General features: G+C 40.2%; 1 protein-coding gene across 11 annotated transcripts in view; it reads right to left on the bottom strand.

The window, feature by feature from the left end:
* Positions 1–17,835, bottom strand: part of RHBDD1 (rhomboid domain containing 1) — a 118,198-nt gene that overhangs the window by 84,890 nt on the left and 15,473 nt on the right. For 6 of the 11 annotated variants that reach the window (XR_008619192.1, XR_008619195.1, XR_003677817.2 and 3 more), the window contains exons 2-3: positions 8,557–9,064; positions 7,166–7,298 (exon numbers count right to left, since the gene is read on the bottom strand). Coding sequence is in view for 8 of the 11 variants with exons in the window: in XM_028482300.2 (XP_028338101.1) it covers positions 7,166–7,298; positions 8,557–8,989 (566 nt within the window). In the remaining 3 variants the exon portion in view is untranslated. Of the gene's footprint in view, positions 1–7,165; positions 7,299–8,556; positions 9,065–11,123; positions 11,146–17,835 lie in introns of those variants that run through there. The other 5 variants (XM_024124549.3, XM_028482276.2, XM_028482286.2 and 2 more) reach the window with 2 other exon arrangements.

Genomic DNA, 17,835 nt, shown 5'->3' with positions numbered 1-17,835 from the left:
GCGCCTGGGCCCGTGAGCCATGGCCGCTGAGCCTGCGCGTCCGGAGCCTGTGCTCCGCAACGGGAGAGGCCACAACAGTGAGAGGCCCGCGTTCCGAAAAACAAAACAAAACAAAACAGAACAAAAACTGGGGAAATCTGAGTAAAGCACGGAGTTTAGTTAACAATAATGTGTCATATTGGCTTCTCAACTGTAACAAATATACCATACTAATGTTAAGATGTCAAAATTAGGTGAAACTGGGTGCAGGTTATGTGGGAGCTTTCTGTATCTCTTCACAATTTTTCTGTAAATCTATAAAGCCATTCTAAAAAATAAAATTTATTTAAAACATATAAATAAATAAAACCTGTCTTCAATCTACTCCCAAAACAACCTATCTGATCATTTCTTTATTTTCAGTGTAAAAGACTTTCTGTTCTTAGCTATAGTTTAGAATAAATCCATTCATATCAGCCAAAAAAAATCCCCATAGACATTGTCTAAGTTATTATTTATAGAACTAAAAATTGTACTGTGTACTTAAGGTTTCTTAGTATATATACTCTAATAAGAACCCCTTGAAATTCAGTATTATCACTCTAACAATGAACAATTATAGCGTCCTGAAAATATGTAGAGGACACAAAGACAAATCACAGACAAGGAAATATAACTTACTAAAATGGAAATTAAAAGTTGTCCCATTTCACTAACAAAAGAAGTGTAAATAACAGCAAGAGAATAATTTTTGTTACATATCAGATTTCCAAAAACCTTACAGCAAATATTCAGGCTGCCCAAGAAGTGGGGAAGCAGACACTTTCATATGCTGTCGGTAGGCTATAAACTAGAACAAACTTACAGAAAGCAAGTTGGTAAAATGTATAAAAGTGCCATGAAAATAGTTCAAATCCATTATTCTAATTCTGGAAATCTACTCTGAGGACATATTCAGATCTGGGAGCCAAGACTAGCAAATAACGCTTTGATAGACATCCTCACTTATAATTTGGACGTTTAGGTAATAAAATTAGCATGTAAAATTAGTGAATGAGAAAATAAAGGAACCACAACAGGAATCATTATACACCATTAAAACTGAGGCTTTTGAAGAGCTGTTGCTTATAACAAGTTAAATAAGAAAATAGGAAACATAATTGCGTATAAGGGAAGGGGTGTGTGATGGCAGAATGCTAAAAGTAGTCTTCTCTGGGAAGGAGACTATGGGCAATTTGTTCTCTTTACCATACTTTATATATCTTCAACTTTTCTATAATGAATATATTGTTCTTTCAATTAGGAGCTGAGAAATTAGGTTACACTCTCGTTTAGCTACTGCTTTCTTTTCAGTTTAATTCTTTACGTAATATAACCAGTTTTTAAAAGAAATTGTTACATTAAATCTCTTATAAAAGAAAGAAGAAAACTTAGTAGTCAGATACAGTTCTTTTCTGTTCTTAATGCACCTCCTATTTAGCTTGAAGCTCTTCCTACGGTGGTCAGGGATGGGTCAGCTGCTCAGGACAAGGCTGGGTCTTCTCTCTTGCCACAAACTTGGACTCCAGAGCTAGAGAGATGATTTACACACTCCCTTTCCCTCGAAGAGTTCCAATTCTAGTGGGAGGGAAAGTTCTCTGCCTCGAAATTTCTCATTCTCATCTCGTAAAACCTAACTCAAGGGAATCATTGCTTTGGTTAAGTACTGCTCTCACCTTGAGTTCTGTTCAACTGGAAGCCCTCCTGGAGACAGACAAATTAACTAACTCTTTTATATAACTCATATAACCTTCCTTTACAGGAGTCTGTAAAGGGAAAAGGGAGGAAATATATCAATGGACATCCAAGGAATGCAGAAGAAAAATATGCTCAGGAGAGTCCTGGGATGTTGATTCAAACTGAACTCTTTAACAGGCTGTGAAAACATGTTTCCGTGAAATAAAACAGAGGGTGAGTATCAATTCTATATATGCAACATCTGTCATCCAAGTTTAGTAGAAAAATGCCACTGTCCCAGTAGATACAAAACAAATTGTGTAATTAAACTTCTTGAAAAACAACTTAACCCACCCTTGAAAAACAGGAATCTCAGACAGCAGCCCTCTCTCCTCTCCATGGGCTGCCATAACACGACCCCAGCCCTGAGAAGACCACAGTTCCTGCTTAGCTCTCATCCATCAGGCCATTTTTGTCGAAGGAGCTTTCTCTCCAAAGCACAATTAAGTATCATGATTTACCTATGTGCCACTTGCTTGCTTACACAAACTCCCAATGTGTATTTTAACCCTATATCCATTCAGGTTTTGTTTTATTTTCTACTAAGTTATTGAATACGTCTACATTTAAAAGGCTTGGAGAGGAATATTATGCTTTTTGGGAAAATGTGTTAACTTTTACACTTCATTGTCTCCTTTGCTCTAGATAACCCCTTTCTCTTGAATTCTCAAAGGATTTTTACGAATAACTTTGTTTATAACTGAACAACCGTTACTAGCATTTCTGGTTTAGGTGAAGTCTAAATCTGTTAGCATACATCTCCATATACAGACAGCTATCTTGAGAGCTCACTCGGTCATTGATAAGCCTTGTAAACTAACACTTATTCTGATGAAAGACAATAAATTACTAGAAATCTGGAGTCACAGCCTGTTCGTCTCATTGCCACCAAAGACCTGGCAATCTAATCCTCTTTCGCTGAAGGTAATAAATGTCTCTGATCCTACAACTGTATTTAACTCTAGTTTAAGCAACTAGTAGCTGCTTTAAAGCAACACCTCCCAAAATTTCTGTACTGTGTCCCACAATAAAAATACATTTTTAGAAATATAGCACACACACACACACACACACACACATAGCTAAAACAAAAGTTCCTTGAAATAATATCCTTACCACATTCAACACTAATCCATCTTTCTCTTTCCTTCCCTCCCTCCCACTCCCCTCTCTTCCTTCCTTCCTTCCTTCCTCTTCCCCTCCCTCCCTCCCTCTCTCTTTCTTTCAGATGCTGGTTGTGACCCACTACACTGATTTCAGAACGTTTTAAAGGATTAGAACCCACAGTTGCCAACCACTGCTTCAAAGCCCTGCTACTTGATGCGAGGTGATGTTCTGACTCGTGGTACCACAGCATCTCAGCATGGATTCCTCCCCAGGCCTCCATCCTTGGCTCTCTTCTGCTTTCACTCCACTCTCTCCCCCACTGCCCAAACACTGCCCTTTGTACTCCTTTGCTTTTCATTCTAGTTTCCCTCCCTTTTTTTTCATTCAACTCGTTGACATTACGTAGAACAAATCTCCCCAAATGTAGTGACATAAAACGACACTTGTTTTCGTCCACTCACAGATCCTGTGGGTCGGGAAGTCAGAAAGCACAGGGGGTGACAGGTCTCTGCTCCACAATGTTGAGGCTGAGGGGACTCATGGCTGTATCTAATGGCCACTCACTCCCATGTCATGCGCCACTTTCTCGTAGCATGGTGGAATCAGGGAACGTGGGCTCCACGGGCAAGTGTTTCAGCTCACAAGGCCGGAAACTTCTTGCCTCAGAATTAACACGGCACTTCTGCTGCCATCTACTGATTACATTGAGTCACAAATCCACCCGATTCAGGGGCAGGTGCACTGGACCCCACCTCTAGGGAGAGAGGCAAAGTTCTAAAAGAACATGTGGGACAGGAGATGGTGTTACCGTCATCTTCCAAAGTGTTACTCCCCAACCTCAGTTCTAATTCCCAAGGCAAAAATCCAATAGACTACTACGTAGCTAGATCCACAGGGGTGTCAACTGACACTCAAACACAGTGTATGCCGGCCGAATGCACTTTCCTTTTATATTCCCTATCTCAGTACTACTGGGGAAGAAAGAACTGTATGTTGCATTTTAGATGAATATGCCAGAAGCACCTTAGCACAAAATGTAAGCAGACGCAAGGAGAGAACTGAAAGTAGGACGGGAGTTCCCTGCATCTAAGGAATTCTGTCCTGCGTGGAACACAGGCGGATCTTACAGTCAGTCCCTGTAATGAGAGTGACAAGTGGTCATTCTCCTTCAGACAAAGTGTTAACAGTTCATGCTAATTAGCAACTGTTAGTTAGCAATTTCAGTGGTTATACAATATATGTTCTCACATACTTCACTGCTTCCCTTTCTCTGCCATCCCTGACTGCAGGAAGCTCCCCATCTTTCCTTTCATACAAGCTAAGAAACGGTCAAGAGTAGTGCTAGAGGGGCAGCATGAGAGCTGAGAGCAGCGATTCTCAAAGTGTGCTCCATGGGCCACTGGAGGTCCCAGAGGCCCTTCTAGCAGTTCATGAAGTCAGGACTATTTTCATAGTAATACTGAGGTGTCGCGTGCCCTCTTCCACGTGTTGATGTTTGCACTCGTGGTATAAAAGCAATGGTGGGTCCAACTGCTTGTGCCTTGGCTGCTTGAATCAAATGAATCAAGTCGGTGACGCCAAACGGTACCACTGGTCGCTGTATTTTTCACAGCCACACGTTCACATTTAAAAAGAAAAAAGGAAGTTCTACTTAAGAATATCTTGATAAACAGTAAAATTTTAATGTTTAAAATATCAATAGTAGTATACATCTTTTTCATATGCTGTATACAGAATGGGAAATTTGCATAAAGCACCTCAACTCCATATCCAAGTGAGATGCTTGTCTCCAGACGAAGCACTAGTGTGCTTGTTTGAGCTGTGAGATGAACTAGCCACTTTTCGTGCACCCTCCCCCACCACGCCTGCTTGAAAGAAAAACTGACAGGCCATGGTTAAACAAATGGAAAATGGCACACGTCTGCTCAAAAATGAACAATGTGAGCCTTGAAAAAAAACAACTAGTGATATTTATTGTCAATGATAAAATTTTAGCTTTAAGGTGAAAATTAGAATTTCGGAATCACCTCCCCGCTGTGCCACCTTGGGAGCAGGGTCACTTCTTTAAACACAACCACCTACCAGGGCCCCAGGACATGCAGGGAGAGTAAAAGACCATGTGAGGCAAAGATGTCACTGAAACAGGGGACACACGAGAACTCTAAACGCAAAAGCTCCAGCAAAGGAGTGCGATTACTTCACTCTGCTGGTCAAGTCCATACCTCTCACAGTGCTGAACGAACGGCTGGCTGTTTGGAGTGGCTTCCCTCCATAAAACTCCCTATCTGGGGAAATTACTAATTCTGTGGCTTTCATAAAACACAGAGGTCCACCAAATGTTTGCTTGGCAGGTTTTTTTTTTTTTCTCCCAAAGGGCAGCTCATTAAGTCCCTCGATAAAGCAGGCTTTGTTGTAAAGATTTACAGTGTTTTCCCAATGAAAACTCTAATTGACAACCACCAGGAGAATAACAATGCAGAGCAGAGAGAGCTCTGGTTTCCCCCATTCTTCCAAGATCCATCTCAAAAAGCATGCCCCTCTTAGGTTTCCTGGACCAGTGTTCAGCTCCGTCTTTAACGGACACATGCATAAGTAGATGCCGGGATATCAGAAGTTTATCATTCAAAGTAGTCAAATCTTAAAAACCGAAAGATTTAGTCTTTCAAACTTCAAAGGAAATTCCATTTAATTCCCAAGCTCAGAATATCAGGTCCCTCCACGCAGAATAAGCATATTACATAAAAATGCAACCATCCCTTATCTATGTAAAGGGGGGGAACTCTAAAAAAATAAAATGCATGATGGGGTCTGCAGAAATAGTTGCATGAGACTATTAAAGGCACTGCTGTTCAATGGATTCATTATAGAACAAAAGTTCAAGTACCAGAGAGAGTGATTTTCATATGAATGTTGGGTGTTGCCCTCACACACAAGAGTCTCTGGTCTACACAGAGAACCAAGTCACATCAAGCAAGTCAGGGAGCTGTGAGTGACAAGGTATAGAGAGGGCTGTTCAGATAAGGGACAGACATTACTGGACCCTTTCTCAAAGAAAACTTTGAAGATTCTGTTAGGCTTTCTTCGTGGACCTGTCACAAGGTAACAATACGGTTGCAAATGAGTGGTGTTCAGGGGCCACATCACTGCCTTTTACAGACCAGCTGGCAATGGCTGCCCATGATGGGAAATTAGCATTAAAGAAGGACTCAAGGTTACTGGGCTGACACACAGCCCAAGGAGAATACTCTCAAATAAAGTACGACACCCAACGCAGTCACACAAACCGAAAGCTGAGAAAAAAAGCTCCTGTCTGAAAAGAACAGCAGCAAAAAAATATCCTCCTTACTTCTTTCTGAATCTTCCTGAATCTCCCCCTTCTCCAAACAGCGTCCAGGTCCCCGAAGTAAAAATAAATGAGCAAACCATGGGCTTCCAGGTGCATTATACAGATTAAGAGAAGTGCAGCTGGTGGAAGAGGTGGGAAAATAACAATTCACTCTCTTTTTTCTGAACAGAAAGTAGAGAAAAGAACCAAAGCGGAAAAGCACACCCCACCTCACCCCCGCCCCCCCGAGAACTCCCAGACCAGGAGTCCAGAGGCCTGAATCCTAACTAGTCTAGTGTCTACCACGACACTGCTTGATGAGTCCCTAAACCTTCTGAATTTCCTTGTCCTCATCCGTAAAGGAAATACGCAGACATCAGTGATTCCCAAACTGTGTTCCCTGGAGCTCTAGGGTTCTGCGGAGGTGCCTCTTAAGGCAGCCAGTGACACAGGGGTAAGGCAAAGGGAGTGGAGCCCTGTGCTTCCTCTCCACCCAAAACAGTTCAGAGTTGATCCATTTTCCATATCAAAATTGTGAGTAAAGTCTTTCGTTTAAAGAGTCTACCACCAAGAAAATTCACAACTTAAATGGCTTAAAAGCATCGGACCAACATACCTTTTGATTTCGTATCTTTCTAATTATGTGGTTTCTATGTGCCTCTTTGGATTACTGTTATTAGAATTAATTAATTGACAGGCTGGTTAATATTAATCCCCAAATCTGTATAACAGGTTCAACTGAAAAGGTGAGGAAATGGAAACTCAGATAAGACAAATACATCAAAACCACTCAGCTCAGTAGCTGATGAGATTCAAACACAGGAATATCTGGCATTAAAACCATTAAGCTGGATTCTGTCCTTATAGTTAAAGAACAAACTTCACTGTAAAAGACAATTGATTACCTCATGATGACATAATTCTTTCTCTATGGAACATCAGGTTTTTCATTTGCATTCTCTAAGAGTAAACACTTACCCTGGCGAGATGAAATGAATAGCCAAAAGTTCTGCCCAACAAGCAAATTTGCTGGGTACAGGAAAGCCCAAAACGTTGACAAAGCCTCCAGGGCAATAATGGTTGTTAAGAACTTTCAAAGCAAACAAAACTCCTAAAAGAGGATAAAGAGCATACAAATATCAACAATCCAAATGTGGAGATGATTAACATTTACAAAGAAAACTAACTGAAAGTGAAAATGATTATTCCATTACATCCAACTTTTTGCTTCGAAACATACTCTATTCCTTACAAGTCAACCCAGCATTTGGTAGAAAGACAGTCTTCAAGGCAATCATTCCTTTGATGTTTCTTAACACGGAAGTTCATACTGACTTTGAGTATGCTACTAAATATATAACACATAAAATGGGAATAAGACACACGCAATGGTGCAATACTAAATGCCACTGAACTGTAAACTTCAAAATCGTTCATTTTATGTGATTTTTAACTCAATTAAAAAAATATCATTAACGTGTATTTCTCTAACTCCTATGGAAAGACATGTTGAAGGCAGGGCTTATTTCCTTTCTTCTCACACAATCAGATGCATGACGATGCATCTTAGAGGGAAGGGGTAAGGACGGCAGGGAAAAGAGAGGGAAGGGTTTGATCTTCTTCGGTTTCAGGACTATTTCCCTCCTGCCCTTCACATGCTAATTTTTAGAATACCTATTTTAAGTCCTGATGGCAATTTAGTCCTATGAGAAAAATGTAAAAACAGAACTAGCGAGGGGGACAGTGACAGGCAACGTAATACGTGTTTAAAGTCACGAAGACTGGGTTCAAATCCCAGCTCCATCACTTATGAGGTGTGTAACCTTGAGTAAGTTACCTGACCTCTCTGGGCCTTAGCTTCCTCATCTACAAAATCAAGACAAGGCCACCTCCCTAAGGACCTGTTACATTAATTAAACAGCATGAATTATGTATAAAGACTATCATGGCTCTGAAAACACAGTGAGCATGCCACTGTAGGGTGTGGTGCATTTATTTTAATGGCGTTATTGAGATGCATACCCATCTTTCTGGAGAACTCCCACAAGTACACCAGTGCCTCTCTCCCTCATCGCACCATAATGGAGCCAGTGCCTATTTCCAGGACCGCGTCTCCTACAAAACTACCTTTGGGCAGACCCTAGTCTCAATTGTCCAAGAGTGAATGATGCAGCATAATGGGAAATAGCAAAATCTTTGTCTCTCCTGTGCTCCAATCAGCCTATTCACCAAAATCCAAGCCCCAGCAGCGCTTAGCCACTCAGAATTCAGTTCCCTCACCAACTGGGACCCCTGCTTCAAAAAATGACAACAGCCGCACCTCCCGTACTGTTTTCATGCGGGCTACCTTAGAAACGCATCTGCCTTACCTGAGAAACCTACAGCACAGTTCCTTCTGAAGTCAGGTTCATCCATAAGTTCTGCCAGAGCAAATTCCAAGAACAGGTACACCACCCCAGTGAGTAGGGAGAACGTGGTGATGACGTAGGCAAACCATCTACTTCCTAGTCTTCTTTCCAGATGAATTCCTTTCCAGAGCATGGATGCCATATTGAAATACAAGTGCCAATCATCCACGTGGTGAAGAGGGGAAAGCAGTAAGCGCTGCCAGTCTTTTTGCTGGTAACACTTCTCCACACTAAGGCAGGAGCTAAGCAGCGGCTTCAGAGGATTCAAGAAGAACCAGACGTTGAGAGCCAAAGTTGCTAGGGTGACAGGTGGAATATTGTTGATCCCAACGCGGAAGATTTGAGAAAGGAGAAGCAGCAGCCCAATATGAGTTCCTCTTGACCTCCGCTGCATGGTTAGATATCAAGCCTGTGACGGGAAAATGTGGTCAGACGTGAGGAATCTGGGAAGATACACAGGTAGCTGAGCCTAAGATGTAAAGTAAAATGCACATGAAAATCCATCAATTAAGAATTAGGACAGTGACAAGACGCGCTCACTTAAAGATGGGCTTACATTATGTATATCTCATCACCCATCTAACAGAAGCATTCTTTTCTGTGTCTTCCAGAGTAACGCCCAGGACACTGGCTGATGTCCCTCCTCATTTTACATGCTAAAGGAGAAATGTCATCCCAGATCCCAGTGGACCAGTTAATGGATGGGTATGCTTTTTCTGACAAATATGCCATGAAAATGTAACTTGTTTTCCTTATAAACAAACTTATAACCTAACAGAAAAACATACAAAGATAGTGCACAAATATTTAATCATTATTTCTTCTCAGAATGCTGGAGAGAATTCTTCATCCCTTCCCTTTTTTAAAGAAATATTCGATTTTGATATATTAGGTAGAGTCTTCTCCAAAGTTCTTCAACATTAGCAAGCAAGTCTTAAAATGCAAGCATATATTATCTTCTATTCTATATTGCCAGATGTCAACTGCTAGACTGCTTTATTTTCAGAATATTTTCCACTTTTAAAAGTTACCTACTATGAGCCAAATCCTGGATTAAAACACAGTCACTGTCTATAAGGAGCTCATTTTCTACTAAGAAGTAAACCAACAACTGCCACACAATGTTCTAAATGCAGGGACAGAGGAAGCCCAGACCCAAGGCACACAACTCAGGCTGAGGTGGTCTTGAAGGGTAGATTGGATTTACCCACGAGGAAGAGTGCCATGTTCACGGGTCTACTTCTCCATGCCCTGCGTTGGCCTTGTGACCTGCTCTGGTTGACAGAATGAAAAGCAAGCGACACTAGCTCCGAATCTAGGCCTCAAGATGATTTGCAGGCTTCTGCTCTCTCTTGAAACCCTCCTAGGCAACCATGTGGACAAGTCGGGGCTGGCCTACTGGATGATGGGAGGCACATGCTCTAGTCACCCTGATGGCCCTGGCCACTGACCAGCTAATGCCTCAGAAGAAAGCGGTCCAGCTGACCAGCAGCTGACCACAAATGCATAAGTAAATCCAGCTGAGCCCAGACTAATTTGTTGACCCACAGAACAGTGAGCTAAATAAATGATATTTTAAATTAACTGCACCAAATTTTGGAGTGGTTTGTTATACAGCAATTACTAACCAATACAGAAGGTCTTTGCTTCAGAAAAGGTCTAGGTTATGCTTATGGGAAGAAGCTAGTAAAGAAGGAGACACAGACTAAAGATGCAAGAGATAAAAAGAATCAAGTCCTTAGAGGGAATAGCCTTGTTCATAACAGGAAGGAAGAAGAAGAATTTCAGGTGCAGATATGGGTAAATAGGCAGATTACGGGACAGGATGCTGAAAAGTTCTCATCTAATGGTTTTCTGATTTCCCTGTGGAGCTATCTTGACTCCAATCAAATATATAACGCACTCTGATACCCTAAAGGTTCTCATTCAGACAGCACATTGGAAAGTGCATGGGCTTTAGAGTAAAAAACGGCTAGATTCCTACTTACTAACCCTGAGATCTATGGTAAATTACTTAAACTTCAATTTCTTCACTTTAAATGAGAAATAATACCTCCTTCTCAGGATTACTGTAACATGTCTGGAACAAAGTAGGTACTGAATAAATGGTAGCTACTTTTGTCATTACTATAAAGTAATCTCACTTAGGAGAAAAAGTCTTTGCAACGGTAGCATCCTAATAATAAGACTCAAATGTACTCCCCATCCCTCTCCACACACGGAGTCTTACCAACTTCACACCCAAAAGAAACGCCCAAGAAAAAATTATATATACGTATGTGTTATGGGTGTACCCCCCATTATTAGCACAACCCCAAGTTTCTTTATTGCCAGGGCTTATTATTATAGCTTTGTAGCATTCTCATGAACTAGAGAATTTAATAAAATTTCAACTGAAAACCTCCCAGATAATTTTGGAGAAATAGTCTATATTTTTCACATTGATGTTCAGGTTGATTTTCAGATCTCCAACTACTGTGACATGTTTTCAATTCCCCTAGATAATTATATATATCAAACAACATTACCTGTAACAGGAGCAATGGAAAAATATGGTCCTGATCATTAAGTAACCAGCTTAGAAGAAATCACAAAAAAAAACCCTTCAATATCAGTACAGTGTCCTATGATGCCAGGCTATGCACAGCAGAAAATCAAAAATAATTATGTCTTCGCTTAAGAAAAAGTCCCCTCTCGATTGGAATCATTAGTGGTGGAGGGTATAAACAAAAGGACAGTGGAATTTCCCCAAGCTTATCTCACACTGTGCACCCAGGCTCACATTAACTTGCTTGACTTCTGCCCAGACCCAAAGGTCCCTTTTGTTCGCATCCCTTCTCACCTCTCGCCTCTATCCCCCGACTGCTGACTGCTCCTTCCTCCCTGGGACGCTGTGCTCTCCTGCGGGTTCCTGCCTCCTCCCAACTCCCCTTCCTCTGCTTTTCAGTTTCGCTCTATTCTTATTCTACACTATTCTGCATACACTTATGGAATTCCACTCTCATGGTTTCTATAGTTCTTTTTATCAGGATGGTTCCCAAATTTATATTTTACAGCTTTGACTTCTCAGATTTCAAGGACATAACCTTGTAGGAAGAATAGAGTCCACGTGATCTCTTGATTTCCCAAAACTGAATTAGCCCGCCTTCTTACAGAATGACTATTCAGCCATTCCTCAATCACTTAGTTTTTAAAATAAATATCAAGTGCCAAATGCATGCCAGTCCCTGTGCCAGGCATTAGAGGTACAGCAAAGGCCAAAACACTTGCAATCCCAGCCCCTAAATGGCCCATTTCTATTTGTTGAAGGAAATAAAAATACTGGCTGCAGAAAATCACAAGATGAATAAAATGATGTGGTATGCTTAATGTGAAGGCAGATAGAACCATAACCAATGGGAGAAGTGCATAATATATGTTGGGCTCTGTTTTCCAAAAGGCCACTAGACCGTAGTTTTAGAGAAATCGACACTATTTCAAACCAGCTCTATGGCCCAGTTTCCTTCCTAATAAGTAATCAAGTCAGCCATCCAAGGTGAGGGATGTAGCCTGTTTGTAACAAGATAACAGAAAATCTAACTGGTTCATGTGAAGATCAAATCTGTAACCTGACTTTGTGGGCCAGGTAGGCACACATCTTACTGTAAGACGAATATTGTTTCATCCTGCCCATAATTACAGAGAGATTTTTAGAGAGCTGAGCTGTAGCAGAGAGCATAGAGGCATGATTCGTAAGCTGGAAACCAGTGCACTGTGTTCGGTTTTGAAAGTGACTTGTTTATTCTCACCTGTACTCAGCCCCTAACCAGTTACACCAGCGCAAGGAAGAGGAGGTTGGTCCTTGCGCTCCATCCCCACCCCCCGCCTTATAAACATATCCTCCCCTCACACTCAACATGCCCCAAACTGAACACTGGACAGTCCCTTTCAAGTCTACCTCTCCTCCCATGTGCCAGATCTCAGGACACAGAATCTCCAGCTACCCAGTTGTTCAGGCTGGAGATATAGACAACATCCTTGACACATCCTTCTCCCTCTTCACTCTGCTTCCCCCAAATCCCATCCACCACGCTTTGCTAACTCTTCCAAACTATTTGTATCATCTACCTCTTTCTAGCTCTAGAGCCACCACTCTAGTCTAAGCCACCATTATAACTTGCCTGGATTACAACAAACTCTGCTTCTCCTCTCATACCCAACAACCATTTTTCACTACTGCTCAGGGTAATTTTTATAAAACTAAAGTTGGATTCCCCTGCAGTAACCCTTCAATGGCTTATCGTTACAGTTGGAATGAAGTCCAAACTCTTGACCGTCAACTACACACTCGTGATTACCACCGTCCTGCCTATCCCTCTGGTCTCACCTCACACTGGTCTCTGCCTTGGTCACTATGATCCAACCACCCAGGTGCTCCCACACCGGGAGCTCCACGATTATAGCATAAATGCTGAGGGCAGAACTATCTATTTTGATCACCACTGAATACCCAGAGCCTAGTATAGTGACTCGTATACAGTCAGTGCTTAATAAGTGTTCGTCCAATGACTCAAGATGAGCATGCTGAATATATCTACATTATAAAATAAACAAGACTGCCTGAAAAGGTCTATGATACATTCATCCCTAAGTATTTTTCCTACAATTGCAGCAACCTTCCCCATAGCACTGTACATATTATTCCACTTATCATTTAGTTCCAGAAGAGTGCTGTAACATTTATCTCAACTTTACAGGAATAAACTTCTGATCCATTTAAAACGTATTAATAGGTTGCTTTGCCAGAACCATTTGATTAAAAAAACATGGCATTTTAACCCTGACCGGACAGCTGTTTTGACTTCTACTTCCACAAGGGCTCTGTTGATAAGAGCTTCCACGGCGTTGTCACTCCGGTGTCAGTAGGTTCCATGAACATTACAAGGTTCACGACAATTTACAAGTTTCAGTGCTACCTGCAGCGCGAGCCACGAGGATTAGAACTACCTAGAAGATCTAGCTGTCGGTTAAAATCTTTACCAAAGACTGCTCTTCTGAAAACATGGAGAGAGCAAGTAAACCAGAGGGAGGAGCAGGGTGATGAGAAAAAGTAAGAAACCAAACTTCTTTAAATTCGTTTTATAGTGGTTTGTTAAACAGTTACCTTGTCCTGGAAGTGTTCTGTTTATGAGGAAAAAAACAAAAAAACATGGCATTTTAATTATGTAGTAATACACACCAGACAGTGCTATATCAAGGTTGTGACAGAGAGAGAAATGGAAGACCTCTTGAAATATGGATAGGAAAATTAGCCATATTTACTTTTAATGAGAAATTAAACAGTTTGTAATAAGAAAAACTAAGTGGCTAGAACAAACAAAAGAAACTGAATTCATAACTTGGGAAACCAACGTGTCTCACGGGGTAAAGAAAGGAATTTTACCAAAAGGGAAAAGAAACTTACTATGATGATTTTCAGTTCTACTTACAAAGCAGGAAATATTTCATCATTATCATGTACCATGGTGACATTATATATCAATTTTCAGTTTAAATGTTCAAGAAGAACTCAGGCCATTAAACTGCAAGAATATGTACCAGTTATAAATTATATTCCCAGTCTGGCATCTGACAGTAACCAAACTAATTTCACATGAAAGAAAGAAACTACAGTCTTAACAGGAGTAATCGAACGCTTTTCTGAAAACAGCCTTCCAGGTCACTAAAAGTGCAACAAATCTTAAAATTATTCATTGAGATCTTTTAAAATTGTGTGAGATTTTTAGTTAAGAACAAAGAAAAGGTTTATCAATACTTATATGAGGTAGATTAATGATATGTCATTATTACTATTTTCATGCCTTTGGAAAACTTCATTTAGGTTCCACATATTTTAAACATATTCTCTAAAAAAACAGAATCGTAGAGGAGAATGTAGGTTTCTTCAAGTCACTTGACAAGTATTTATCAGAGGCCGGCTATCACTCAGGTTGAATCTTTTGCTAATGCCTGACTTTCCAGATGCTTAAGCATTGATTTTTTTAAAACTGAGATATAATTCACACACCATAAAACTCACTGTCTTAAACTACACAATTCAGTGGTTTTTGTATAGTCACAAGGCTGCACAATCAGCACCACCATCTAATTCCAGAACATTTTCATTACCCCCAAATGAAACTCTCCCCACTTATCTCCCCATCCCGCCCAATGCCTGGCAACCACCAATCTACTTTTCATCTCAACGAATTTGGCTATTCTGAACATTTCAACTAAATGGAATCATACAATATGTGGCCTTTTGTGTCTGGCTTCTTTCACTGAATACTGTTTTCAAGGTTCATCCACATCGTAGGAAGTATCCATACTTAGTTCCTTTTTATGGTCCAATAATATTTTATTATATAGATATACCACACCGTGTTTTTATCCATTTACCAGATGATGGATACTTGGGTTGTTCCCACTTTTTCGGCTATAATGAATAATGCTGCTATGAACATTCATGTACAATTTCTTTGTAGAAACATCTTTTCAGTTCTCTTCGACATATACCTAGGAAAAGAATTGCTGGGTCATACGGTAACTCTACGCTTAACTTTGTGAGAAACTACTAAACTGTTTACCAAATTTTTGTCCATTTTTCATTCCCTCCAGCAGTGTATGAGGGTTTCAATTTCTCCATACTCATATATACTCAACAACACTTGCTTTTATCCATCTTTTTTATTATAAACATCTTAATGGGTGTGAAGCAGTACTGATTTGCACTTCCCTAGTGACTAATGATGTTGAGCAAATGCTTAAATTTTCATTACTTAAAATATAAATATGCATGTTCATAGGTACACGTAACCATACAGACAAACATGTCCCTTCTCCCAACCTCCCCCCACGCCATCCCCCTCCAAGAAATAGTTTAACAAGCTCTTCAGAAGAAAGCTTCAGAAAGAAACATGAAACCATGAAGAAATCACTCTGGTTAAACTGCCAGGATTTAGCACTACCATCCCCCTGCACTGTGACGGGTTAAAAGTGAATGTGAATGTACTTCAGTAGCAGGGGGAGGGCTTAGGCCAACACATTTGACTCTAAACCCTGTAAAATCTTTTTGAAAGACGCAGAGGGTTAGTATGCTTTATTGCTTCAAACAAAGCAAAAAAGCTATGGAAAAAGCAGATTGGATATGCGAAACATGAAAACTTCCTCTGCTTTTCAAATTACAAGAGCTGAACAACAAATTAGAGCATCATGAATACCACATTGACTTGGGCAAAATATTCACAAAACAACTAGCTGCACCTTTTTCTCTCTCTTACTGTTTTAGTACAGTCTACCTTCTTTAGGAATGAAATGAACTGGATCATTTCTTCTCATTCCCATAACTCTCTCAGGAATCTTTTCATTCAAGGCTTTTTAAATCCAAACATAAGAGACTGTTTTCACCACCTGTTACTACAGGGCCAATAGATGAGAACGTTTTAGTCTAGCACAATAATAAAATCCTCTGTTCTTCCAATAATATATCTTAGCATAATTTTATTTTTCCTAAAAGGTATTAGCTAGCTTCCTTAGGCCCCAAGAAAACCCAATTACAAAATGCAGATTTTCAAGATATTTTTGAAAATAAGAAAATGGTACAGTATAATATGTATTGGCATTTAGTGGGAAACAAGAATTTATTAACTGAATGCTTGTGAAGTAATTTGTTCCTCTTTTCAAATATACGAATGCATTTCAAAAAGCTTACATAGCTTCAATGTGATCACAGTTGTTAAATGCAATACACAGTTATATCAATAACGTGAATTATACTTTCAAAACTTAGTATTTAAATATTAAGTGTAATAGCAGATGGTCTGGCTTCACACCACTGCACCCTGTTCAATTCACCAGAATGCACCGTCTACCTGAGTTGATTAGTAAACGGGGAGCTCTGGAGGTCCAGTACGAAATCTGTGTCAGAGCACCATCAGCATTTCATGACAAGCTGCACATAAATGACAAATTTTTTCTGGCCATTGAAATCTGTTACATGGCTTCATGAGCTACATTAAGGATAAAAATCAAAGAGAATCAGCGTAGGATTCTGTTTTCTTATTTCACATTAAAGGCAGAGAGATACAAAGAAATGAGGTCAATCGAATGAAAACTGACTTCATGAATAAAAAATGAAAACTGGAATCAAATTATATTAGGAAGCTAATGGGAATCTAGTCCTCATGAATATTGTGACACTCAGTAATTACATTCCAGTGTCTATCCATGGAAATATCTACAACTTGGACTCTGTTCCAGAAGAAACTGGGAATTGAGAGCACTTCCCCCTTTTGAAGGCTGCTGAGATCTCCATTTATACGATGGTTCTCCAACCTCACAGACGTCACCATCATAACCATATAAGAAATCGTCTTACCCAGCTAGAGCCAACCGTTAAATTCTCTCTCAAATACCAATGGGCTAAATCTTTCTGATTTCAAGCTACCAGACCTAGCTTAAACACACAAGACCTAGCTTTTAACACACAAGAGCGCCTCCTTCCTTTTTTCCCCTCATATACCATCTCTCAAAATGAAAACAAATACAAAATTTTCCATACCTTAGTGGAACAATGTCCCACTGTCTTTTACAATGCTTGTCTTACGTATCAATGCCATCCATGTGGAAGGCAAAATACCTGACCTTTAGGGAGTTAGGATTTAAGACCACTAAAACAACCTAAGAAGTTGAAGAATGTTCCAGACAAGTAAGCAGCCATCAATAAGGTCACGTTATGTGGTGACAGACCTAACCAAAGGTCAGACCCTTATCACCAGACGCATTTCCCCCAATCTTACTTCTATAACGCCTGACTTGGTTTGCTTAAAATCCAATCTCATCATGTTATCCCCAACCCCAATCCACCATGCTTTCTTACCTAGATCAGCCTTCTGTACTTCATCATGGTAAGACTGAATAGTATCACAGTTAACAGAACGGACTTCGAAGCCTAGGGGCTTGGGTTCAAATCCTGGCTCAACTGCTTGGAATTGTATGACCTTGGGCAATTTCTTAATCAATGTAAGCTTACCTAAGTTTCCCCACTTATAAAACAGACACTAACAATAATAAGACCTGCCTCATAGAGTTGTTGATGAGTTAGTATATGTAAAACACATAGAAAAATGCCTGAAACATAATAAGGACTTTATAGGTATTAGCTGATATAAAATCATCATCTGATCAACTTCAAGCATTTCAGCCTATACTTTAGTCTTGTAA

This window comes from Physeter macrocephalus, chromosome 2 (genome assembly GCF_002837175.3).
Source record: "Physeter macrocephalus isolate SW-GA chromosome 2, ASM283717v5, whole genome shotgun sequence".
In the NCBI taxonomy this organism is placed as follows: Eukaryota; Metazoa; Chordata; class Mammalia; order Artiodactyla; family Physeteridae; genus Physeter; species Physeter macrocephalus.
Note: the sequence above shows the minus strand (reverse complement) of the source record. Positions and strands in the feature narration are given on the sequence as shown.